The 27237-nt window shown below is 37.9% G+C and overlaps 1 protein-coding gene and 1 non-coding gene across 2 annotated transcripts; one reads left to right on the forward strand and one right to left on the reverse strand.

Annotated features, from left to right (window-relative positions):
• Positions 1-7007: 7007 nt before the first annotated feature.
• On the reverse strand, positions 7008-7111 carry LOC147510419 (small nucleolar RNA R71). Its single transcript, XR_015219667.1, has one exon. It is a non-coding gene; the product is annotated as a small nucleolar RNA R71 (small nucleolar RNA).
• A 16833-nt stretch (positions 7112-23944) lies between these two features.
• On the forward strand, positions 23945-26869 carry LOC147510420 (uncharacterized). The gene is made up of 4 exons (XM_086598126.1): positions 23945-24241; positions 24644-25033; positions 25193-26011; positions 26147-26869. The coding sequence occupies exons 1-4, from the start codon at positions 23945-23947 to the stop codon at positions 26867-26869; spliced, it is 2229 nt and encodes a 742-aa protein (XP_086454252.1).
• The last annotated feature ends 368 nt before the right edge of the window (positions 26870-27237 follow it).

Consider the following 27237-nt stretch of genomic DNA (forward strand, 5'->3'; position numbering starts at 1 on the left):
TACGAGGCAATAATTCATAAAATATCGATATCGGTTTGCTAAAAAACCGGCATATATCGTCATATTTCACGACAGTGCAGGACTATAACATAATATATATCATACGTCAAAGTTATGTCACTCCCTGTGACATAATACATTGACTTTTCATATTCGGAACTCTACTACATGCCAAACAGACACATTGGTACGTGTATGGCACCAACAGTGTCATACCCCAAACTCCAATCTCATTTTGGCTCGCGCTTAAACTCTTTAGCGCCGAACAGAAGAATTTCAACATATATGATCCACACTGGCAATAGTTTGTACAGTAGTTAAATGGAAGAGTAACATGTATGATGTATCTGATCAAAACGGTGAGTGGTTCAAACAATTATACCTAGGCTATATGATCCCTCATGACAATTAATCTGTAACCAAATTTGTTTATCCTCTTTTGTTTGTATTTCGAACTTTTTAACCTTCATTTACTGGACTAAGATCAAGTGCAAACTTTTGGACACTTCGAATGAAATATCAGCAGAGCACAACAATTTTGTTCTCCGTTCGACTCCATAGTACCGAACAGTATGTATAATTTCCACATATGTCAGAAGCAGTGTCATACTCCACTGACATATCTCTGCCCAACAACAATTACAAGAAAAATTAGTTGCATCCGTTATATAACTTCCTCTAATAACTTACACAGTTTAACAACATTAAGGATCTTGAATGAACAAAAGAGCTGAAATCCCAAAAAAGAAAAGAGGAAAAACAGCAACATTCACAACCATTCCTGCAATGGTGTGTTCCTTTAGTAAATATTTTACATGGGTTCATGCAGTTACACAAAATTTAAATTTAAGTAGGTAATTATTGGATGTGATCACCTACCTGCTTGCATGTGTTGATCAAGTAACATATTCATGCATTGACACCAAAATATTCATCCACATTACACATACAGTACATAACACGGCACATTGAAATTGGAATGGTACATATCCCAACTTCAATCCTGCTACATAGTCTTCGAAATATATTACATGGACAATGCGGCAAAATACGACATAACATGCATCCCTAGTTTCTAAAATCATTGCATCCACATGTTGAAGTTAATAAGAGGTTTCAAAAGCACATGATGAGGGTCCCCAAACTTTCAAAACTTCCCAAGCTGTGGTTGTGATTTGTTCAACTCAGACATCACCATCTCGACGGCAATTTTATGCCGGATATATGGCATGTCCACCTGCAAGTTGGCATATACAATCATGCATAGTCAAAATGGATGTGTGAATAAAGAAAACCATGGTGTTTTTGAGCAATTAATTAAATTAAGTAACTACCTGTGAAAACTCTTCAGAGAGTTTGTGACCATCCCAAAGTTGCATATACTTCATCATGAAGACTCCACAATCGAATCTACATAGAGATAGATAGTTTAGTAACTCTACAAGCCAAGGTTGTTGTTGCAAATTTACACTTGAAAATTGAGATTACCCATTCAGCTATTGTGGAACATTGTCGATCAACTGTTCAATCTTCCAGTCTTTAACTATTCAGCTCCCAACGAACTCATCTCAAAGTAGAGACAGGATGCGATGCATGTAGGTGACCTAATAAAGCAAACACAAAAGTAAGTCATGGCATTGGCAAAACTCATAACATGTTGTAAAAATTATGATCACATAATTGGTCATTAGCATATATCGTACCACTCTCTTCATTGATTGCTCCCCTCCCGATATTCGTGCTAGACCAGTTAGGGAATCCAGAATGACAACCCTCCTCTGTTCAGGTGCAAAGACGTACAACCACCAATGGCAGTTGTTCACAATTGGCACGAACCACTACACACTCACATCGAAACGTAATTAGTTGAAGCTTCTGCTTTGTACTTATACCTATATATCAAATTATATTCAATTATCTTATACTAACATCGTGTACTGCAAAATTATCTTACCAAGCGATATTCATGGATGGGGTGATCCAGGAGGATCGCCGGTGATTCTTTTAGGAGGTCAATATCCTCTGATTCAGTCTCCTACAAAATATTTCGGAAATTGAAAACCATGAATGGATGCGCAAAATAGACATGAAAAGTGAAGATTGGTCAGCAAGTAGTTAATATTGTCATACATACATATATATATATATATATATATATATATATATATATATATATGGTCATTCATCACTATAAATTACATCTCTACTAATTGTTTGGATTACTTTAATCCTACATCTTTAACATGCTAATATATTATTGATCAAAAAAGAATTAAAAGAAAAATACCTTCAAAGCCGCCGGAATTGGAGATTGACAGTAAATAGAAACTTTCTAAAGCTGAATCCAAATCACTTAGTCTTCATCCTTCTGGTAGTATTCATCACACAACACACCATAAAAGACTTTTGCTTTTCTCCTACTTTTAGTTGTACTTTTCCTGGAAAGACTAATGGTCCCTTTCTCCAAAAAGTCATTCTCTTATATATAGAGAAACTTTGAAAATACGTATGTGTGTGTAGTGGAATCCACTTAGGATTCCAAGTCTTATCTTAAGAGAACAAGTCCTTGTCATACAAGTACTTGTACTTGATATATTAAAACACTTTTAATATATATCTCTTTAATATGGAAAGTGCCCATTAACAAATCCATATTTACAATAAGGCATTTGGAACTTTCAAGAAAGTATTTTCCTACCATTAATTATATCTAAGTCCCTCTACCTTACTTGTATTCACAATTAGACCATTGGGAATTTGTTCTTCACTGTCACACCCATGTCTAATTTACCCAATTTGACATTTAACATTAATTGAGCATTAAGAAACTATTTCTTATGCCGGCCGGGTTTGAGCTCAATTAGTTATGTCACAATTTCCCAGATTTTGGGTTTAATCTCCCTGGTTCATACACATCCTGCATAAAAACCACCTCACTACGTACTAACCCATAAAAACCCCCTCTTTTTCTAAAACACCGGAACTAACTAAAATACCCCCACACATAAAAACCTAGATCTCAAATTTCTCTTCTCTCTTTCTTCTTGTTGCATCCTCTCTTCTTGCAAACCTGAAACTCAAATCTGAAACTCAAAATTAACAATCATTCCAACCCAGGTTTTCATATCTAAAACTTGAAATTAACAAAACCCCAAAAAAATGAAGAAAAAATTTAAAATTATTCTTCAAGCATCGCTTGACAATGTTGATGAAATGGTTGAAGGAGAGAAACAAGCTAAAAGAAAGCAATGTTTGAATTCTAAGAAATAAAGAAAGAAGAAGGTTGGTAGTAGGAGTAAAGTCACTAGAAGTCACATATCTGGTAATAATTGTTATCCGCATATGTAAATTAGTATTAACATAGCCTAGCAGATGTAACAAGTCAGAACAAGAATGTTATCAAAATTTATATTTGCATATGTGTGCATTCATCAGTACTGTTTTGGTTTATATTTTCATATGTAAAAGTTTACTTGCATAGCTTTATTTGCTGTGTAAATTTGTATTTTCATATGTGAAAGTAAATTTTGAAATGTTAGTTTAACATATCGAGTTATTTATTACAACCCCTTATTGCAACAAGAGGTAAAACCTACTAGCTCTACCAAGGTGTTTCGTTCTTCTGCGTTGCCTATGCTAGCACTTTTCCAAGAGTTCAAAGGAAGAATTAGAGATGTTCATATTGCCAAGATGAAAGAAACTCCTTTTGGCAACCTTTTTTTTATGGTTTTTGTTGAAGGAAAGGTGGATAAAAAAAAAGTTAGAAAATTGTTAGGCAGTTGGTGCAAGGAGAAGCATAAGTTCAAGATTGGAAATAAGTTGGTGCCCTTAGCTCCATCTGACATAGCTGTAACATACCAAAGAAAGAAGATCATGAAATGATGTGTTGTGTTTTATTGGTGGATCACTTTGAGATACTAATTTTGTTTGAATTATGGACGTAAATCTTTGATCTTTCATGTAATGTCAGTTTGTCTTTGAATTCCGGATGAAACTTTTGGATACTATCTTTGAATTCTAGATGTAATGCAAGAAATGAGCCTGATTAGTTTGTCAGTTTGTCAAATTTTCATAGTTATGCCAGAAAATAGTTTATTATAATTCATATTTGCATATGTAAATTTACATTTCATAACCTGTGTCACAAGTTAGATGACAGGAAAAAAACGTATGTGAAAATCAATGTGTACATGTAAATTCATATTTACATATGAAAATTCATATTTACATAACCTGTGTCACCTATCAGATGTCAGAAAAAACGTCTATGAAATTGCATATTTGCATATGTAAATTTGTATTCACATATGTAACTTCATATTTGCATATGCCAATTCATATTTTCATATGTGATAAGAGCCCAAAACTGTAGTTTTAACCCTGTAACAGTCATACTATTAGACCAATTATGTGAGTAATAATTAAGAGTTAACACTGATTACGTGTTTTTATGCATTTCAGGCTTCAAAGTCCATTATGTGCAGAATTGTGCCACTTTAGCGAGATAAAGGAGCAAAGGTCGGTTACTAAGGAGTTCCGTGACTAAAGGCCAAGATTCAAGAACACAAAACCTTTCTAAAGCCCGATCAAAAGCTGAAAAGTCGACGCGGGCAGAAACAGCACACAAGTCAGTAGAACTTCCGAAGGCCGTATCTTTGGACTCAGACCTCGGAATGGGGCCTACCTTATGTCAAAACAACCGGCTCGGAAAGAGCTTTCCAATGGTATAAGCCTTGATCCAATCCAAAGAGCATAAGTGGACGAAAATTCTGTTGAAGCCAACTGCAGCTGAATAGGCCTTTTTGGACTGAAAGAATTGGGTTTTGGGCCTAATTCTCTGGCCTAAAACATGGCTCCAAGCCCATGCACGATTTTTGGATCTAAAAGTATAAAAACCAAAGCTTCACTCTTTTGTTAATGGTAGCTAGTTAGACTTAAAACTATAGATAATTATAGATCTAGTTTTCATGTAATAAAATTAAGTTTAGTTTAAATTCAATTCTTGTTTTAGATTAAAGTCTTTGAATCATTGTTCTTGATTGATTAGATAAATAAAATAGTTCTTTTTGTCAATTTTGATTCTTGTCATTACAATTGTGTAGATCTAAATTCCCTTATTACGTAGATAGCTAGACTTAGATTAGTTAGATTATTAATTTAGTATTTGGATCATTGCTTTATTATTCATTAGATTAATAAAATAGTGTTCTCCATAAGTTAGTTTCATTTCCATTAATTGTTTAGTTTCAATTCGTAGATTTAAGTAATTGTCATTATTAGTTTAATTCAATTATTGCATTAGTAGTGTTGAATTGGGTTTAAACAAGCAAAGTTTCAATCTTTCTATCATGTCTTGTTTGAATTCCATTGGGAATGATAGCGTGATGATTCTCGGCTAAACCTCCATTGAGGGGGTTGAGAAGCATTGATGAAAGCTTGATTCCAATTATCGTAGAGTCGTCGTAAATTCCTTTCCACTCTAGAAACAATTAGTTCACCATGAGAATGGGTTTAATCGTTCACATACTAGTTATGAATTGGTAGAAATGCCATGTGTAATTAGGGATTAGGAGTAACCATATTGTCTCATGGGCGATTCATTCGATTACTGACGATTAAATCGTTAGTAGGATTAAGTCGAGTTAAGGTGGAATCAATCCCCCTCTAACTCCTTATCATAGAATCAACGTAGCATTCCCATAGTTGTTCTGATAGTCGACTAGTTGCATCTTGTGGGTAGTTGCATCGTAGTCAAGTTGCCACTTCGTAAATCTCTCATTAGACTTTTTAGTTAAGAGTACTTGTACGTAGAGAACACAGCATGCGGAAGGACTAGGAGTGGAACGAACTTCCTACTCCACTATATCTCATAGGATTGAGAGTAGAATTCTTTGATAAACTAGGCACATAACATAGTTTTAGTTTACTTACGTTTTGAGTGTTTATAGTTTATTTCGTAGGTAAACTATTCATTTTATGTTTTATCAAATGGTGTCGCTGCCATCTTAGTTTCACTTTCACATTGTTTTTGTAGTATAAGTACTTTTTCTTAAAGTCCCATTAAACCCACCCACCCTTGTTTGATTCATACTGTGGTTGTCCATTTCAGCATTGAAAAGTTCCGCGAAAAAATACACGGAGCGCGACCACAGCTTCTAAGCGAAGCACTACGCCCAAAAACTGTAACATCGAAGCGACCAGCCTCTAAATCACTGTAACTTGAAGTTACACGGAGCTGCATCACGCTTCTGCGCAGCCGCTACCGAGCTGATTTTTGCCGAATTTCTACAGCTTTTGATTCAACTTTGATTTTTCAAGTTTTTCAGTGTTCTAACTTGTTATATACACCGAACACGCCAAACAAGACGCTATTCATAAGCGAAGCAAGGACGCAATCAGGTATTCCTTTCTTCCACACCTCGCATCTCCTGTTAGAGGTTTATACTAGTATATCAGAATTGTTTCGAGTGTTGATGGTTTAGCTAAATTTGGTCTTAGCCTTGTATGAGATTAAGGTCTGGTCGAACAAAAACACCAAACGTAATCACACAACAACGTCAACAAACAATTCTATCTAGTATACCACCCACTACACCTCTAGCTAATATTTCACACACACCACCTGACACAATGCCCGACGAAGGAGAAACTCCTCTGTCGGACTTTTATAAAGCCTTGAGCGATAGCCCAAATCTTGCATCATTCTAGCAGACCCTGTGGGGGATTTCCGAATTCCCCCAAATATTTTTAATTTGTTACCCGTTTTTCACGGTTTAGACCATGAAAAACCCTATCAGCACATGCGTAGGATTGAACAAGTCCTAACAACATTCCACCATCCTACGGTTGGTGCGGAACAAATTAAACTAAGGGTATTCCCTTTCACCTTAGCCGATAAGGCGGCGTCTTGGTTAACTGCCCAAGCGCCTAATTCTCAATGGACTCGTGGGCTAAACTTGTTCAAATTGTTTATGGAACATTTTTACCCATCCCTAAAGACGGATGAGATGTTTTCCAAGATTCATTTCTTTCGACAAAATCCTCATGAATCATTTTCAGAGGCTTGGAATCGTTTCACCGATCTCCTTATAGAGTGTCCACATCATAACTTAGCGAAAGACACGTTAGTTCGTGCCTTTTTCAAAGGACTTCTACACCACCATAAAGAAGTCCTAGACATAATGAATGGGGGTAGTTTCTTAAGCAAAGGAGCCTCGGAGGCTTATAAACTTTTTAGAGGATTAAACTAAGCGAAATAACTTTTTAGTTTCTTAAGCAAAGGAGCCTCGGAGGCTTATAAACTTTTTACAACTGGGGGGGTAGTGATGATATCTACCGCTCCGCTAGTTCATCAAATACAGTTAAGGCCGCCGGTATGTTTGAAATTAAACACGATCCCGAGCTTAAAACTCTGATCGAATCACTCACTAAAAAGGTAGAGGCCATTTCTGTTCAACAAAAGCCTATCCCCGCCATGAACGTAATTCAAATCCATGTAGTTTCTATTGGAGCCCCGAAGCATCCCGACTCCCATCGTCCTATAGCCTATGAACAGGCTTGTTCCATTAATAGTGAACCTAACGCCCTTGAGACAAAATCCCAACTTCGGTTGGAGAAATAACCAACACGCCCCACCTCCGTGGTACAATAATCAATAATGTTAGGCCAACGCGACGTTTTAACCAAGTTCCACCACGACAAGGACGGTCGTCGGGATTTTAATAATTATAACAACCAAGTGCAACCTCGACAAAGTCAAGCACAAGGTCAAGGTAGTTATAATAATTATAATGCTAATAGAGGTATCGTTCCTGGTAAATAATAATTATCAAAATCTACCCATAAATAATTCACGGAAATAGTTCCAAATACACCACCCGTGACTACTACACCCACACAACCGGATCGCCTTGACACCTTCATACAAGTGAGCCAAAACTTTTCCAAACCATGGCTCAATCTAACCAATAGCTTCTACAATCCGTTAATAATTTAACCCAATAGTTGGCTCAAGATAAAGCCCAACCCAAAGGTGTGTTTTCAGTCACGAAATACCTAATCCTAAAACAACAAACACAGCCTTTGAGGTAACCGATAATACTAGTAATGAATATGAAAATGTAGGTGAGCTAAAGGCCATCATCACTCTCCCGCTTCGGGCAGAGTGGTTGATAACAAAGTAACTATGCCTATAGTTACCCCACCAAGAACCCCCTACACCTCGCTATTTTACTAGATACGAAAATAGAAACCTAAGAGCCTACAACTGTAGAGGTACCCGTTACAACACAACCTAAGAAACGAAAAGCCACGGTTAAACATCCGGTGATACCATTGCTAAATATAGACGAAACCACCGCTTTCCACAAAAATTAGGCGTGTTAACTAGGGATACTAATTATGAGGAGATTAGGGACATTTTCAAGAATCTAACTATAAATCTTCCCTTCCTCGAAGCTATTAAAAGCTACCACACCATGCTAAGTTTCTTAAGGAGTTGTGGTACTACTAGGCGTTAGGACCAATATACCAAAAGACGCTTTTTAACGTAACAATTCCCAACTCTATCCAACATAATGGAATTGTTAAGTACAAGGACCCCGGTCGCCCCATCAGATAATGCACCTTAGGAGATTCTTATACGACGACCACGTTATTAGACCTGGGGGCTAGTGTTAACTTACTCCCATTTTATTTGTATAGACAAATAGGTCTAGACGAGATGCAACCCACTCAAATGACGTTGCAATTAGCTGATCGGTCTATTAAGTATCCTAAGGGTGTGGTCGAAAATGTGCTGGTAAAAGTTCAAGATTTTTACTATCCGGCTGATTTTGTCATCCTCGATACAGAAGTCGTTAACGACTCTGTCCCGATCATCTTAGGGCGTCCTTTCCTGGCAACTGCCAATGCACTCATTAATTGCCGCGATGGTTCAATGTCCATGTCTTTTGGCCATCTTGCTGTTGAAGTCAATGTTTTTAAAACAAAGACACAGTTACCCGATTCATCTATGGATGGAGAGGTTAGCATGATCGAGAGCTTTGCTCGAGATTATTTCAACAACACGTTCCCTGATAATCATATGCCCAAATTTCTTTCCTTTGGAAGTTCAGACTCCAACATTTTCATCCCTACACTAGTCAATACACATATTACGGATGAGGATGAGATATATGAATTTCTCAAAGATGTAGAGGACTATCATAGTAACGAGGATATGACTAATCTACATGAGGAATTCGATGAGTTTCTTAGAGCAGGTGATGATTCACCCTATCAAGAACTACTTTGCACAACATCCACCTCGACTCCCCTCCTTCCACCCTTTCAAAGGAATCTCGAGTTTGCACTCGATCCTTTTGTTTCTTCCTCATGCTTCATAATTTTTAGATCCACCTAGTAAACAAATACTTGTAAGAACAAAGCATTTGACACCTTCATTTTCAGACTTGAAATGCAGTCCTACACACACCATGAATGAGTTTTGTGCTAAACCCACATCCTCATTGTTTACATGCTGTCCTTCTACAACTTATCCATATCCACCATATTCTCCACAACCATTCACTTTTCCACACTTATTTACTAGAACACCCTCTCGTCCAAAAATGAAAAAGAAGGTGCATGCTTGGTTACGTAATAGGGTTATCCGACTTCGCATTCATTTCACTAGGTTGCGTCATAGGAAATCTTGGTGCTTAATTGTGTTTGGATATGTTTTCTGTGATATTTATTTATGGAATGATCCACAACTATTTTGGTTGTTGATATATGATAAACTGCATGTTCATACATATGTTTAGATAAAGTCTCGAGTATCTGACTATAAACGACTCAACTTTTGTGTTTGGTGCATTTCCTTTCATTTCCATATATTGGTGAATGCACCATTAAGGTAACCGGGCCCTCCCTACGGAGTGTGTGGTTGTAAGTACCGGATCCTAAGTCCACGTTTAACATAATTCACGTTTTCCACTCTTGCATGTTTTCTTGGATTTTTGAGTCATGTTTCTCTATGGGGTGAATTATGTATTTCTTGTTTATTGTTTTTCATTATAAAAGTATATATATATATATATATATATATATATATATATATATATAAATAATAAACATATTAAAGAATAAACATAGTAATCTAGGAAGTCTCGAATCGACTTTAAAAGACCCATCGCTAAAAACAAATTTTCTAAGCTTTGTTGTAAAAAATTTGTTTGGGGGTGGGGTGTTCGTGTTTCCGTCCTAGAATGTTTTATGTTCCATTAAAGTTGCTTAGGCCGTTTAATTGTATTTTGATCCGGGTTGACATAATCATGAATTTAGAGTTCAGTCGTTCGCATAACGTACGTCATGCACGCACTTCGAGACATTTTCCACTATCTTATATGGCACTGTCGGAATAGAGTGTTTTATGGATCATTGGATTGGAAATTCTCTCTTGATCATTTCCATATCTCATTCGCAAATATCGGACCGGTAACGAAGCGGCAATTTTGATTTGAAGTTTCGCAAAAAATCGAAAAATTCAAATATTTCGAATTGGGCTTGGGCCCAACCCGCGCGCACCTGCAGCGCACCCGCGCCCTTACCTTTGCCCCAACAGTCGCGTTCATCCTTCCAAACCACCATTAACACCCACCAAAGCTCCATAACCTTAAAAAAAAAAATTAAAAAGAAAACCAAATTAACCCACGCCCACAGTTCAAATCCACTTCCAATCTAATCTAAAATCTTTCCACCACCACCTCCACCAAATTAAATCATCAAAAACCACCGGGAAATAAAAAAATTTGAACTGCCGATCCACCACCGCGCCACCACCACTGTTTGCTTCAGTCGGTCGATTCAAATTCCAACACCACATTCCATTTAAACCCCCACTACATTCCAAACACTAAAATGGCTCAACAACGTCGAATTTTGCCGGAGCAAGCTTTTACTGGAGACCACTTAGCACCGTTTTACGGTGACGAAATGATCAGTAGAGACTGGAATAGCTTGTGGTACTCGACCGAAGCCTTTTACCACGACGACTTAGTCCGACGGTTCTACAACACGAGGGAGTTGGAGGGGACTAGAATTTTTGTTATGGTGGCGAAGAGGAGGAAGGAAGTAACTACGGGGTTGTTGGCCGAGATTCTAGGCATTCCACCTAGAATCCATCTGGATGTCATGTTACAGGAGTCCCAATATAATGGGGTAGAGTCGTTGATGCACGTGACAGTTATCGAAGGGAACTACAATGCGAGATCGCATTGTGTTCGCCAAGCATCCCTCAGAACCAACCAGCTGGCTGCAGCTCAGTGGATTGGTTGGAACGTCCTGGGCAAGGAGAAGGTCAACGACATCGGTCTGAACTGCCTCCACATTTTATGGATACTCCAGGAGTAGAAGTACGAGTTCTGTATCTTGGAGTTTTTGCTTAGCATGATTAGGGGAGTAGGGAAGGCTGTTGCACCTCTCCCTGTGTTGATAACCAAGATCATGCTGAAGTTGAGAGCAGCTCCGATGTCTAATAGGTCTTACATCACCCTGCACCGAAATCCTCGCATTTATAAGGATTGTGTCCAACGAGTTTGGAGGTTGCCTGAGGATAGGGTAGAGGACGAGGAGGATGGGGGAAATGAGAATGCCGAGGAGGATGAGGAGGACTTGACTTGTTTTGATGCGGATGCCCTGGAGAGGTGTTGGTCAGATGCAAAACGCATGGCCGTAATTCATCGTGGCATGTGTTCACTCAACACTATCTGCGAAGACCTCCGGACTCGACAGGCTACTATCCATCATAACTTCGAGATCCGATCCCAGTGGGAGGACGAACGGTGGGAACAGATGAGGGCCGGCGAGCTAGAAGCTGCGCCGCAGCGCCGACATGCTTGCACGATTCCCACCTCACGGGGATTCTCCTTCTGAGGACACACCATCGAGGCACGAGCGTCATCGCCGAAAGACGAATGGTGCTGGCCCATCGGGAGCTCAGGAGCCATCTCCTGAGCGTGTGCCCTCCGCTACCAGTACCGAAGTGGTTAGGGATAGTATCGTTTGATGTTTATTTGTAGTTTCATTATTGTTATTTATTTTAATGTAAGTTTACTTCCGTAATTTGAATTTTGTAGTGAAATGTACTTCGAATGAAAATTTTAATATAATGAGGTTATTTTCATTGTGCGTGGTTGTTTAATATTGATCACACCTTCCCAAATTGTTTGGGAGTGGTGTTATCTATTCCAAATGATTTTTATATCGACCACTTGTTTTAGAATTTATTATGAGTCAAGGTGAAAATATGGCCGTTTAGGCAAATCTATGAATAAGTATATGAAATCTCGATTAAATAGGTAGATTCTATCCTAAATTCAACCTAAAAGATACTAGGTTTGTTTTAGAATCAAGGAAATGAGTTGTTTCCGTTTTCGGTTTGGAAAGTTTAGGATTTCCGAAACTGCCCGTAAAAACTTTTTGGCAACTTCCCCGATCCGTTTTAGCAACTTTAAACCTATATAAACTTCATTCATTTTACACTCACAACTCACACTACACCTAACCTCCATCACTCACCTTTCACTCCCACGATTCCCACGTTTCGTCTCAATTTACGATCTTCAAGACCTCGAGCTGCCAAGGCCTTTGAGGAGGAGCTCACTCTCGCATTTTTTTTTCAGAATTTTTGTCGAGGGCTTTTCAGCCAAGGTGAGCGACCAGCTCAAACACTGGAATTCTAAAAACTTCATAGCTACCAAGCGCCAGCATAAGTAGAGCGCGACTCGGCATACGACTTCCGTGGACCAGAAAAATTCCAGTTTTTCTGTTGGGTGTTCCCAAATCATTCGCAGCTATTTCAGAGCATCATCTTAAGATGACATCTCCTACATTGATACCGGAACAGTCTTTCGAAGATTTGTTCCAAAGTACTACTTACGGTGCTTGGTTTCGCGAAGCGATCACATATGTAGGCTGGGAACCGCTTATGGTAAGACCTGATGCACTTTATTCTCCAACACTAGCATCTTATTTTTACGATAACTGCATTTTCTTTGAGAGACCAGATGGAGAACAAGTGTTCTCCATCAACATCGATAATGAACCAATGGAAATTACCAGGTTCTTGCTAGCATTTGTGCTTGGACTTGCTATGCCCGCTGAAATACAAGACCCATGGTGTTATTGGGTAGATAATATGTATGTCTACACTTATGAGTTTTTGCATGAGTCGTATGGTGCAGGAATTTTCCGTATAGAGGACCAAGGGGAATATAACGTCGCCTTTGGTAGCCTGTCCATGAACATAGGAACTGTTATGTTTTGGATCATGCTAAATATTTTAGGGGAATGGGGTTTTTCTTCTGTGAATGATGCCACTTGCAGCGTCTTCCTTGCTTTAGCCATGGGACATATGTGTCATGACCTTCCCCGAACCTTGATGTCTACTTTAGCTCGATCCCATAGCATGAGGCATAAGTTCCTTCTTATGCCTGTTCTAATTTCCCGTATTATGCTATGTTTCTTTCCTGTTTTTTGTACACGTTTCACGGATTGGATTACGGTCGACACTGTAAGACCCACAAATAGTATTATTCGATCTTTCTGTGCAATGACTTGGCAAGGGTGGAGGATACAACCTCATCAGGTTGCACCCTACACCCCGTCAGACCAAGTGGCTCTTAATAGGTTAGCAATAATAGATGATAAATGGCGGGAAGCCTGGAAAATTATCATGGCATGGCGAGGCCGAAGGAACCTCACTTCTTTATAGAAGAAGAGGATGAGGAAGATGATGAGTAATGCGGAAGATAAGGTCAGTTTTAATTCTAGTTAGTGTCTGCTTATATCCCAAGCAATTTCATTCTTGTTAACCCCATAATGGGTAGAACTCGTATAGAGTTGCGTCATCTTTTATTTCCTATATCAGTACGTTCTAACTTTGTTTTGCAGATGTTCCTGAATTTCATGCGTTTCAATGGTATTTTTCCTACCCTCTTTATTTAAAATACTTTGAGCACAAAGCATGCTTCTTGTTTGGGGCATAGAAACACGTGTAATTAAGGCATCTGTTAGGATATAGATCTGTATAATATGCATTTGTTTTCTAGTCAAAATTTCAAAAATTCAAAATATAAATAAATAAGTTCATGCTATACACTTAGGAATATTGGTATTGTTTTCCTTCTCTATGCTCTTAATAATCTAGAAGTCTCAATGTAGATTTTGCATTAGAATAATTTTTAGAAACTTAGGTTAATATATAGGTAATAATCTTTGCATCTATCTATAAATATATTACATGAGTATCGATGATTGTTAGCAGAAGTTTTAAAATCTAGGCTAGAGTACTTATTCTACAAATCCTGTGAGAATATAGCCTAAAGCCTTATATGAGCGAAACATTTGAGAAATGACACAAGGGAGAAGTAAAATCCGGATAGAGAAATCACACGTCCACTTGCTTGATCACTAAACCATATCCTAAGCAAGAATTTAGGCTCTCTTTGGATCGATATAGCCAAAAATTCAAACCTATGAATTATTTTCCGCTAGTCGCCCCTCTGAACCTTTCTTTAGCCTTTCATAAACCACAAATCCTTTACCCTGTTACAAAACAAAACAAAAGAAAAAAATTCAACCTACCCAATTTAGATAAGTCTGAGAATAGAATGAGGAAGAAAGAAGAAGAGAAAAACCTGTGTATACAAAAGTTAGTTAATTACTTCAGAAAATAAAGAAAAGAAGTTTCCATCCAAAGAAAAGAAAAATAAAAATAGAAATAAAATAAAAACTCCAAAATAGAATAAAAGGGAGTCAAAAGCCAAAGAAAAGAAAAAGAAAAAATATGGCTAAGGATGGAAACAAAGTATAGAAGCAAAAGAAAATAACCAGGTTTTCTCTAAGTTACATAATATGAAGACTCTATTATCTCGGACTTGTCCTTTTTGAATATCCATTTCTTTCCTTCTTAAACCATCTCCTAATCCCATGAACACCTAATAAAGACCTCTAGCTCAATTAGGAATAGGTTAGTGTGATAGTAAGTGGCAGATGTGTTTGATCGACTCCGCTTCCTTGTTGTCATTGAGATTGTAAGGTAAAGTGTCCCCCCACCGCATTAATCGGAGTAAGCGGAACTTGAGTGGAAAAATTAGAGTGTTGTATCTTGACTATTATTGTGAGAACCTACTTAAGGACACTATCCCGAGTTTCAGAAACGAACCTGCTAGGCATTTCATAGTATTACTCATTGTATATATGTTTATTGTAGATGATTGATTATTATGCATATATTAGCTTAGGTTTTGACTTGATTACTCTATATTCATTGCTAGTGAGAGGTATAGTTAATTTAGAGCATGAATAAGGAAACAATAGTTTTATTTCTTAGTCATTGTAGTATAGATGAAGTTTGTGAGTACCTTCACTGGAAAACTCTCACGAGGCTATAACTCGTCCACTAGGGAATTCCTAGTGGTTTAAGGCCTTGTTGCATATGGTCAATGCAATCACACTCAGCGAAACGAGAGTAGTTAGAACTCCATTTTTAGTCACTTATTCTAATTTCTCATCTTTGCTTGAGGACAAGCAAAATGCTGTTTGGGGGTGGTTTGATAAGAGCCCAAAACTGTAGTTTTAACCCTATAACAGTCATACTATTAGACCAATTATGTGAGTAATAATTAAGAGTTAACACTGATTACGTGTTTTTATGCATTTCAGGCTTCAAAGTCCATTATGTGCAGAAATGTGTCACTTTAGCGAGATAAAGGAGCAAAGGTCGGTTACTAAGGAGTTCCGTGACTAAAGGTCAAGATTCAAGAAGACAAAGCCTTTCTAAAGCCCGATCAAAAGCTGAAAAGTCGACGCGGGCAGAAACAGCACACAAGTCAGCAGAACTTCCGAAGGCCGTATCTTTGGACTCAGACCTCGGAATGGGGCCTACCTTATGTCAAAATGACCGGCTCAGAAAGAGCTTTCCAATGGTATAAGCCATGATCCAATCCATGGAGCAAAAGTGGACGAAAAGTCTGTTGAAGCCAACTGCAGCTGAAGAGGCCTTTTTGGACTGAAAGAATTGGGTTTTGGGCCTGATTCTCTGGCCCAAAACATGGCTCCAAGCCCATGCACGATTTTTGGATCTGAAAGTATAAAAACCAAAGCTTCACTCTTTGTTAATGGTAGCTAGTTAGACTTAAAACTATAGATAATTATAGATCTAGTTTTCATGTAATAAAATTAAGTTTAGTTTAAATTCAATTCTTGTTTTAGATTAAAGTCTTTGAATCATTGTTCTTGATTGATTAGATAAATAAAATAGTTATTTTTGTCAATTTCGATTCTTGTCATTACAATTGTGTAGATCTAAATTCCCTTATTATATAGATAGCTAGACTTAGATTAGTTAGATTATTAATTTAGTATTTAGATCATTGTTTTATTATTCATTAGATTAATAAAATAGTGTTCTCCATAAGTTAGTTTCATTTCCATTAATTGTTTAGTTTCAATTCGTAGATTTAAGTAATTGTTATTATTAGTTTAATTCAATTATTGCATTAGTAGTGTTGAATTGGGTTTAAACAAGCAAAGTTTCAATCTTTCTATCATGTCTTGTTTGAATTCCATTGGGAATGATAGCGTGATGATTCTCGGCTAAACCTCTATTGAGGGGGTTGAGAAGCCTTGATGAAAGCTTCATTCCGATTATCGTAGAGTCGTCGTAAATTCCTTTCCACTCTAGAAACGATTAGTTCACCATGAGAATGAGTTTAATCGTTCACATACTAGTTATGAATTGGTAGAAATGCCATATGTAATTAGGGATTAGGAGTAACCATATTGTTCTGCAAAGCAGTTCAATTCAGATTACGACGATTCGTCGTTAGTAGGATTAAGTCTTGTTAAGGTGGAATCAATCCCCCTCTAACTCCTTATCATAGAATCAACGTAGCATTCCCATAGTTGTTCTGATAGTCGACTAGTTGCATCTTGTGGGTAGTTGCATCGTAGTCAAGTTGCCACTTTGTAAATCTCTCATTAGACTTTTTAGTTAAGAGTACTTATACGTAGAGAACACAGCATGCGGAAGGACTAGGAGTGGAACGAACTTCCTACTCCACTACATCTCATAGGATTGAGAGTAGAATTTTTTGATAAACTAGGCACATAACATAGTTTTAGTTTACTTACATTTTGAGTGTTTATAGTTCATTTCGTAGGTAAACTATTCATTTTATGTTTTATCAATATGTAAATTCATATTTCCATAACCCGTGTCACCTGGTTAGAACTCAAATGTCAAAAAACGTCTATAAAAATTCAGTGACTGTAAATATAGTTTTACAAAATGTGTCTATATAACATCAAAATGTAAAATCCAAACAAGAAAAAAAAATGAAAGTTCATCGACATCCAACATAAGAAGAAAAAAGAAAAAAGAAAAATATTCAATAACTTGAATCACTGAATCAATGAATAGGTGCAGAGCATGTCATAGGAGTGAAGCCCACTCTTGGATTGCGGTGGTCATAGCAAAGACGCATGCTCTTCTTCCTACCTCTTGCAGCATCCGTGGTGTGCTTCCGTTTCTTGTCTGGTCACACACTAGCATATTTTATATATTCAGTTCCACAAGTATTAGTATGTTGACACTCAAAGTTTACAACAATTTAGAAGTTATAACATAGGAATTATGGATATTTCAACAAACTAGCTAGTAAAACTCTTCATTTTCTTTGTATAGCGATTTGTAGCCAGTATCAACATAATGTATACCTTATGAATTTGGCATTGTGAATTTGTGACACATTAATCAACATTGAAAACAAAATATTACAGAGATATTACTAAACTAAACATTACAATTTAGTTTGTTTCTTACTCAATAACATGTCAAAACTCAACCATCAATGACAAATAGGGCACTATACTAGCCCATTTTTGTTCCACTGAGCACATTGTTCCTTCTTATCCAGGATCAACACCTTACAACTTCATCCACATTCCAAACATGGAACAAACCTAGATCCTCCACAACCCTAACAGACACCACTCCTAGGTTCCCGCCTACTCCTGCCAATCGCGTTGAGTAGTTTATTGAGTCTACCCAATTCATTCAGCTTAATCGCCTCATCCACACCTCCTATGTACCTCCCTTTAATAAATAGCCTAGGGACACTTACCCTTTCACCCAACATCTCCCTCAACTCATTCAAGAACTGACCATGCAGTTGAAATTTGAATGATGGGGGAGAGAGAAAGAGAAGATGGGGGAGAGAGAAAGAGAAGGAGGAGGGAAAGTGTTAACACTAATTGAGAAGGCAACAAATTCAATACCACCAGAAGTTGACCCACGTCTTTTAAAAGCAATCAAATATGTGGTTTGTTATTCTCATGACTCAGAAACTCAATTCACTTTTGATTTATTAATGCAACAAATGGACAGGAGCATCGAAAAATTTAAGATTGAAATCGGTGTGCTCTTCGCCATTGTTGCCGGTAAAAAATATTGAGAACAAACCCAAAAATGAACGAGTGGTCTGGCTGAAAAGAGAAAGGGTAAAAAAGGAAATAAATTTTGTTTCGAAATAAAAAATAGACCGAGATTCATTAGTTTCACAAAAACAGGGAGTTTATTTAATAGGGGGTTAAAAATAGGTGGTTAAGTGGGTTGGGCCGCCATGAGGGAGGTTTAGCATAACATGCTAGGAAGTAGGGGTGTGAGCCCCATTTCTCGCACAATTTCCTAATACATAACTCCGTAGAGTGGTGGATCCATTATTATAATTCGTGATTCAAGACGTCCTACATTCATTACCCAAAACATCAAGTCTAGTCTATGAATAGACATTACTTTTTAACGTCTCAAAGTAACAAATTTGAGACACAATGAATTTTCACAATTCCTCAAGTCTAGGGATTAATTGGTAGAGTGAGATTTGCACACTAACCTTAAAAGCGAATTTATAGTGTGTTCTCACTTTGATCCCCTCAGTGTAGTGTCAGTCATGTGACTACACCAATATACAAACTTAGACTCATACTCAAATGATTGAGATATAATCATCCTATCATATAGCAGTTATGTATATTACAGTCTTATAAATGAAGTGTCCGACTTCACCCCTAACTGTGAGTATTCTAGGTAAATAGATACAATCAAATCTCCCACACAGGACTCTTCATATGCTTGATTGTTCTAATTCTATTACCTATGGAACTTATGGTTTCATCATATGATATTAGTTCACCCATATGCATAATAATAAGATTTGTGTATTTAATTAAACATCACTACATTGCTTAACTATTGTAAAGGTCAAATATCCCAACACTAATATCACTACAGTGCTTAACTATTGAGTCCATGTTTCATTTATTCTCAAAAAAATTGATTTCTGCTTGATACCTTAACTGCAGTCTCCCCCATGATCATGGCAGGATAGTAGTAGCTCCGACCTATGGTGGAAGTTGAGTGCTCGTCCTTGTCATTTAGGTATGCACACCAACCAAAGACTATCTGCGACAAATATAAGAATAGGCACCAAATAACTATTGTATTAGAGCAACGCTAGTAGTTTAAAAGGAAATAAATCGAACATTAATTGCGGTGATCAACATACAAAGCTTGTCATGCTAGTATTCCCTAGCAGGCATCTGAATGTACTTCGTGTCTCTTGCCACCTTGTGAAATGCACAATGAAGTCCCTACAACCAAGAAATTAAGGCATTTGAATTGGTGGATGAGATAATTAGCGTTTAAAAAAATGTCAGAAAGACGAGACCTTTTACCTCGAGTCGGCGGATGGTGAAAATATCCATCGGAAAAAGTTAGCTTATTCAGTAGTCAATGACTTGTGTGGCTTCAACCACTCCTTCTTCAAATTCTTGAAAAGAGAATCTTCAATATCAATGTCAGGTTGAGGCTAGAAAAGAAAACAAATTTTAATATTAATTTATCATTCACCTAAATAAAAATATTTTGTATATGGCCAAGTGAGGATACCTCCACATCGACAACCACTTTCATTTTATTTGTAGACTCTGGAGGTGATTTAAACAGTTGTCTGCCTTTTTTAACAAAAGGAGGAGTCTTGAAGCTTTCCTTTAAGTAAAAAGAGACACTTATAATGTTACTGTCATCTTCCAATACAGGTGTCCCTTTGTCTTTAACCAATTCAGAAAATTGCTTTCCCAACTATGCAGACTCTGCCATCAGTTGAGTAACATCTTCCACCAGTTCACAAACTGTAGCACCTAAAGCACCTTTCACTTCTTTCAATTCATTTTGGACTTCCCTCAACTGAGCTTGAACTGAGTTGACTCTTTCATACAGGTTATATGTTTCAGTCCTCACTTTGTGTTGCTCTGCATCTTTGATGCAGAACATGTAAAAAACATAACAACACTAGGCAAGATAAAATATTTATGCCATATATACGCAGAAGACTTGGGAAAGAAACCAACTTGTTATCTATGCATATATAGCAATCCAATATATGGTAGTTTGCAAGTAGGAATATGAATTTGGTACACTAAAGTCTAGAAAAAAATTATGAACACTTCACCAAAATAAGATTTTGTCGTAAAAAATAGGTAGTGCTTCTCTACTACTAGATATGGTACTGAAACACATACACATATGATTCACACCTTGCTTCTAATTAATGTCACACTTTGCCAAGGATAATGAAGCAACATACCAAAAGGCTGTCACTTTAGTATCTAAAAGTCTGTAACTAAAACTGTAAGTGTGAAACTTTTGTTGTTGTAGCAGATCTAGAAGATGACCATGCGTGTGATGAAGAGAATATGTAAAAATGAAGTAACTTTGCAATCATATGTAATAACAACTGCAATACGCCAATACATCTGTTCATTATCTTCCCCACTGAGATACGTACACAAGAAGCTTACAAATATTAAATATCAACGAACTTACTTTTTCGGATCGCCATTGTTGATTTCTCTGTTTCAAAGCTGAAACTTTGATTTTGGAGTGTGATGAAGTACTGAAGTGAAGTTGTGAGAATATATGAGAACTAGTGAATAGTGATTAGTCAAGGATGAGTGGGCCTAAGAGAGGCACTTTTTACGAAGAGTTGTATGGTTCAAATGATTATTCTTCACCCCCAAGGGGCAAGTTTGTTGTGAGAAGTTTGTGAATGGATGTGGCTTTTAATGCTAGGCGCGAAGAAGAACAAAGTTGATAGGAAGTGTTTATGTTGGTACTGATGCAATGCTAACAGGTGCACGATCTAACTTGATTACACTGATCTAAATGAAGGAAAATGTGCCAGCAAACAATCTCATCTAAAGTACTTCCCAAATGGTCTTCATATAAGTTACTAAGTCAGTAGATCATTTGGTGCCTACTGTAGCATATCATTCTATAATTTTGATTGTAATGATTACATGTCCAATTATATACTCCATATTTTCTACATATGTCAGTTAACTAGAACCACTTACCAAGTCCTAACCTAACACGCGCCCAAAATGCCAATCCTTTTGACATACACTCTCTTCCTAGTTAAAAAAAAAACTAGGAAGAGAGTGTATGTCAAAAGGATTGGCATTTTGGGCGCGTGTTAGGTTAGGATGTGGTAAGTGGTTCTAGTTAACTGACATATGCAAAAAATAGGGAGTATGTAATTGGACATGTTGAAACTAGTTGAAATCGTACATATGAATGCTCTACTCTTAGCATAGTTTAGTTTGTAATATGTTGGTGATGGCAAAATAGATACTCATGAGACTAGTCAAAATTGAGTGACCATTTCTTTAGATTAAATCGAAGTCATAAAGTGACTAAGCAAGGGCTAGGCATAAGAAGATCACAGGCATTATCTTAAGTTATGCACATGCATGCATTCCTTCAAAATTATACATACATGACAAAATTCAATTGATAAATTCATTTCGAGAAGTAATCGTGTATAATTCAAGATCCTGCACAAAAATTATATGCTAGGTTTTCGGTTTAGGGCCTGTAGACACCCCATTTTTGCACCTCAGGCATAATCCATTCATGATTTTGCCTTGAATTAAATATAATCATATAAGGTGATTTGCTTTCTAGAGTCTTCATTTCTACATCAATCTTCTTTCTTTTCATATTCTTTTAGTGTATTTAGACTCTCCTCATCATGTTCTAGATATGGCTAAAGTTTCGTTGCTTTCTGAGTTTTTGAGCTGAAAATGACCAAAATGCCCCTGTAACCCTTTGGAGCCCAAATCTCGTTTTTTCCACTCTTTCTTTGGATGAGATTATTTCATATTTCAATTCCCCTTGAAAAATCCTTCGGAATGAGTACAAGCTTGCCTAGTTTCCTTTTGGATTTCAGAAACCCTAATCTTGCCTTATCCCGTTTCAGCCCGTTGTGCGCACTGTTGAGTGCAACGATTTTTTGGAGTAATATTTCGACCCAAGGGTATTTTTAAGTGTTCATGGGCCTTCCTAATGGATTAATTAACATTTTTTGTGAAGAAGAGCTTGCCAAATTTTGACCCGGTCAAAGGGAATCTGCAGCATTGAAACAATGGTCAGAATGGGCCTTTTTGTGGTTTTTGGACTTGTGCTCTTGGGCTGTGGATCCAGCTCGAGTTGGACCTTTTAATTAGGGTTTCTAGCCCATTTTAAAGCCTCCAAAAACCTATAGAACCTTCCTTAATTGTTTGATTTGATTTGATCCCTAAAATCAAGAATATTCTAGAGAATATGCCATTTTGGAGCTAAGTTTGGAAACCTTGGATTATGGGCTCATTGAGGACGTGTAGGGCTTGATTTTTTGCCCTAATCCATCTGAAATATTCAAAGATCAAGGGCCAATATCGCACCCCTTATCCCACCTCTTGAATCAAGGGCCAGATTTAAGAGGTGCAACCAGAAAGAGATCAAGCCATTGGAATTTTTCTTCATCAATACTCAACCATTGGATCAAACTCATTACCATATTTGAATCCACGCCCAAAAGCTATAAATATGGGTCTCATTCACTCACAAAAAACAATCTAGAGCAAGCTAGAGCTAGGAATTCGGAGTTAATAATCTAGACCTAGTTATTCATAACTAATAGCCTAGTAGTTTTCTTTTCTTAAGTGTTCTTCTTTTTTCTTTTATAGTTCATCATTCTATAGTAGAATTTCTTTAGTTTAATTTGGAGTTGAAGGTAAAATTTCGACTTTGAGTTTTTTCTAATGAAGTTCTTCGTATTTAGCCTTCTTTTCCCCTCTTTCGATCTTGAGTAGAAGCTTCTTTTCACCAAAAGTTGTTTTTTTTCTCAAATCACCTGTTTCAATCCAAAATTCACAGTTGTCAATTCCAAATCAAGTTTATCATCATCATTTATCAACAATCAATCAAGATCAATCAATCAATCAATCTACAATCAAGTATGAGGCAACATTCCGAACAAGGTGACATCTTTCTTTTCTCTTTTATTTCCTTTAGCATTGCATATTAGGTTATTTTTTTAGTTTTATTACAGCATATAGTTATTTTCTTTTAAATAATTTAGTGAAGATCATCCAACTTGGTAGATTATTTTTCAGGCTTTCTTCGTTTGCCTATCTTAAAACTTTGCACCTCAATAGAAGTAAAATTTTGGTTTTACCAGGCGATTGTGGGTGCCTAACACCTTCCCACATCGTACCTTGACTCCCGAACCCAATAATCATCTAGTTTCAAGGGCTAGTCCTTCACATAGGTTTTACTCAACTTTTCCTTGATAAAGTTAGTAGCGACTCTAAAATCAATTGCATAAACCTAGGTACACATTTTTGTACGTATAGATTTTTTGGCGACTCTGCTGGGGATGTCCCTAGAGAGTCAGACTTACATTTTCTTTGAGGTGTTTCAGTTAAGATATGAAAGAAGAAGGCTTATCCAGAAGCTAGTTGGAATAGAAGACTAGGGTTAAGGTTATCTCGTGCAACCATTAACTCGCTGATTCAAATGGAGAATCCACCAGACGGTTCTTCTCAAGAGTTATCGCTGCCACCTATATCTTCATCACAGATGTATGTGCCACAAGGAAGTTCTCCACCGGCACCTCCATCTGAGGGACAAATTTTATCAGTGATCATTCGTAGTCCGCATACAAGTAATTCTGGTGAATCGTCAATCCCTACCAGTCAAGAGGAATTGATGGAGAAGGCGATGGAAAAGATGTTTCTCAAGATGATGTCAAAGTTTGCAATAACTCCAAGTCTGGGTCAACCACAACAACCAGGTATCACACTACCTCCCATGGTTAGTCCTAACCCTACCATTCTGCCAACCTCATTACCCACTCTGTATGTGACACATAGATCAACCCAATTACATGTTCCTATGTCAACCCATACTCTGTCCCAATTTTTTCCTCAGGATAACACAACCTACATGCCACAACCATCCATTCATCAAACTTTTCAAAGCCCAAACCAAATTCCAACTACAACCATGATGTCCAACCCATTTATGTTACCAACCCCAACCTATTTTCCACAAACTCCACAACCACTGTTCTACACGAACCCCCAATACCAAGTGCAAAACCCAATCCAACCACCGGTTGACCCCGTAATGGAGGAGATTAAGAAATTGGAAGAAGCAATGACCAAGATGAAAGGTGAAAACCTGGACCTTGATAATCTGTGTCCATATCCACAGATCAGAGTACCACATGGATTCGAATTTCCAAAGATGGAGCGATATGAGGGAACCAGTTGTCCAAAAGCCCACATTTGTATGTATGCAAGTTATCTACAACCGATGGGAATCGGGCCAGAACTAATGGTTCAACTATTCCAGAGGAGTCTTAAGGGTGCAGCCCTTACTTGGTGGATGAATACTGAAACGCAAAAAATCAAGACTTGGCCTGAACTGGTAAACGCTTTCGTAGCTCACTTCTCTTACAACACTGATATCCAAATGGGTCGAAGGCAACTTGAAGCTTTGAAGCAAGGTCCGAATGAAAGTTTTACAGAGTACATTACAAGATGGAGGACAAAAGCTGCCCAAATCATTGATAGGCCAATGGAACAGGAGCAAATTAGGATGGTTATGAAGAGTTTGAACCAAGAGTATGCGACTAGGCTAAGTGCTAGTTATCATCCGACATATCAAGCCTTAGTTGCCGCTGGATCACAAATAGAAGATGGGTTATCATCTGGCAATATTTCTCCCATCAGCTCAATGTCTACAGGATCTAACCCGTAGAAGAAGAAGCCTCCCACTGTAACGGTGAACAACAAAGAAGCCAATGTGGTTGCTGCACAAGTTCAACCTCAGCCACATACGCAAATTCAGTCGGAGGTGGCAAACAACCCTTCTTCCAATCAAATTGTATATCCTCTACGACAACAAGGATATCAAAATAGAGGGTTCCCCAAGCCTCGGAGGCAGTTCACAGAGCTACCGTACCCATTGTCGGTCATTCTCAAAGCTTTGATCCAACAAGGCCTAGTTACACTATTGCAACCTAGGCCTCCTCCAAATCCGATTCCGTACTGGTATGATACTTCAAAACACTGTGATTTTCATCAATCTCCAGGACATCCTACAGAGAAGTGTGGTACTCTTAAACATACGATCCAGGATTTGATTGATTTGGGAAGAATTGATGTTTCACATCTTGGTACTTCGAATGTGACAACAAATCCATTGCCATACCATAATGGGGGAGTTCACACATTAGAGACGGTCAAGACTAAAGATCCAGCTTCTTTTATTACTCCTATCAAGCAAGAGTCCAGTGTTAGCACCACAAGGCCAGTCAATCTTCATGATGCAGTTAGAAAATGCATGGGGCAAACAAAGTCTAGAGGTATCCAATTAAATGAGGTGGTGGCACCATTTCTACATACTCCACAGATTCAAAAGCAGTTCAAGTTGACTAGAGAGCACCTGGAATCCTTTATGATGCAGAGGCCCATTACAAAATGGGTAGATCCTTTGAATACATCTCAATCTACGACATCACAAGTGGGGTCAGAACCTCAAGGACCCGTGATTTGCCAGAATCTAACTCAGCAGCAGGTGATCCCAACTCCTATCACAATCCCCAAGGTCTAGTTTGTGCCAACCAAGAGTCACGATACCGAGGAGGTTATAGGGAAGAAATTAATTGAGCCCGAGAAAAGTACAGATGACTCAACAATCTCACTACATCAGTTGAAGCAATTAGAACCTAGTTTGGCAGAGGAATGTGTTGAGACTCACGGTTTGACAAGAAGAGGAAGGATATACAAGCCACCACACTTACAGAAGGATCAAGTCTTGGCCCAACAGCCTGGCCCACCCACAGCTACTGAACTAGAAAAGCAAGAGGGTAATGCAGTAATCCAACAATTGCAGAAAACCAAGTCCAACATTTCCATATGGGGATTACTCATGGCATCACCCCAACATAGGCAAGCAGTTCTTCAAACCTTGAACCAAGCTCATGTTCCAGCTTCCATCCAGCCGAACGATTTGGCGCGTACCATCGCTTCCTTCAGGAAGACAAACTCCATAACATTTTCTAATAATGATCTGACCCCAGATGGAATAACCCACACGAAAGCATTGACTATTACGGTGCATTGCAACAACTATAAGGTACCATTTGTACTGATTGACAATGGATCCGGTTTGAATATCTGCCCGGTCAATTCTGCGAAAGCCATTGGAATCATGCCGGAAGATTTCACTTTCACTAAGGATACAGCCAGAGCAGTTCATGAGTTTGATAATCAGAGAAGAGAAGTCCTTGGCGAGTTTACAACTGACGTCCAAATAGGTCCAGTCACGTTCAAAGTCACATTCTTGGCTATGGACATCGAGGCTAATTACAATTTCCTTTTGGGCAAACCATGGCTACACCAGGCCGGGCGCATTCCCCTACACTTCACGTAAAGCTTAAGTTCTTATGGCAAGGGAAGATTATCTCGCATCACCGGTGATTCGATGATCCGATTCTTCAGAAGAGCATAAGGTAATACCAATGATTGAAGGAAAGTGTAACTACAGTGAGGAACCATTAGGGATTGTGGAGTTTAGAGCACCCGACAAGGAGAAGCTCCCTACCCCGTTTTGTAATGGAAATCCCAAGACGACTCAGTTATTCCGTGAGCAGAACTATTTTCCAGGACTTGGATTGGGGAAAAACCAAAACGGCATTTTAGAACCACTACAGATTCCTAGTCAAGATGATCGAAAAGGGCTAGGCTATACTGAGGAGGTTGTGGAAGGACTGGCAGAATTATTTATCGATTCTAACGCCA

This window comes from Coptis chinensis, chromosome 3 (genome assembly GCF_015680905.1).
Source record: "Coptis chinensis isolate HL-2020 chromosome 3, ASM1568090v1, whole genome shotgun sequence".
Lineage (NCBI taxonomy): Eukaryota > Viridiplantae > Streptophyta > Magnoliopsida > Ranunculales > Ranunculaceae > Coptis > Coptis chinensis.

Bases quoted from the DNA above. Each gene is read 5' to 3' on its own strand.
- LOC147510420 (XM_086598126.1), top strand. From the start codon at position 23,945: ATGGAGAATCCACCAGACGGTTCTTCTCAAGAGTTATCGCTGCCACCT. The intron at 25,034-25,192 runs GTTATGAAGAGT...TCTAACCCGTAG, and splicing joins AACAGGAGCAAATTAGGATG to AAGAAGAAGCCTCCCACTGT. The intron at 26,012-26,146 runs GTGATCCCAACT...TCACTACATCAG, and splicing joins AGAATCTAACTCAGCAGCAG to TTGAAGCAATTAGAACCTAG.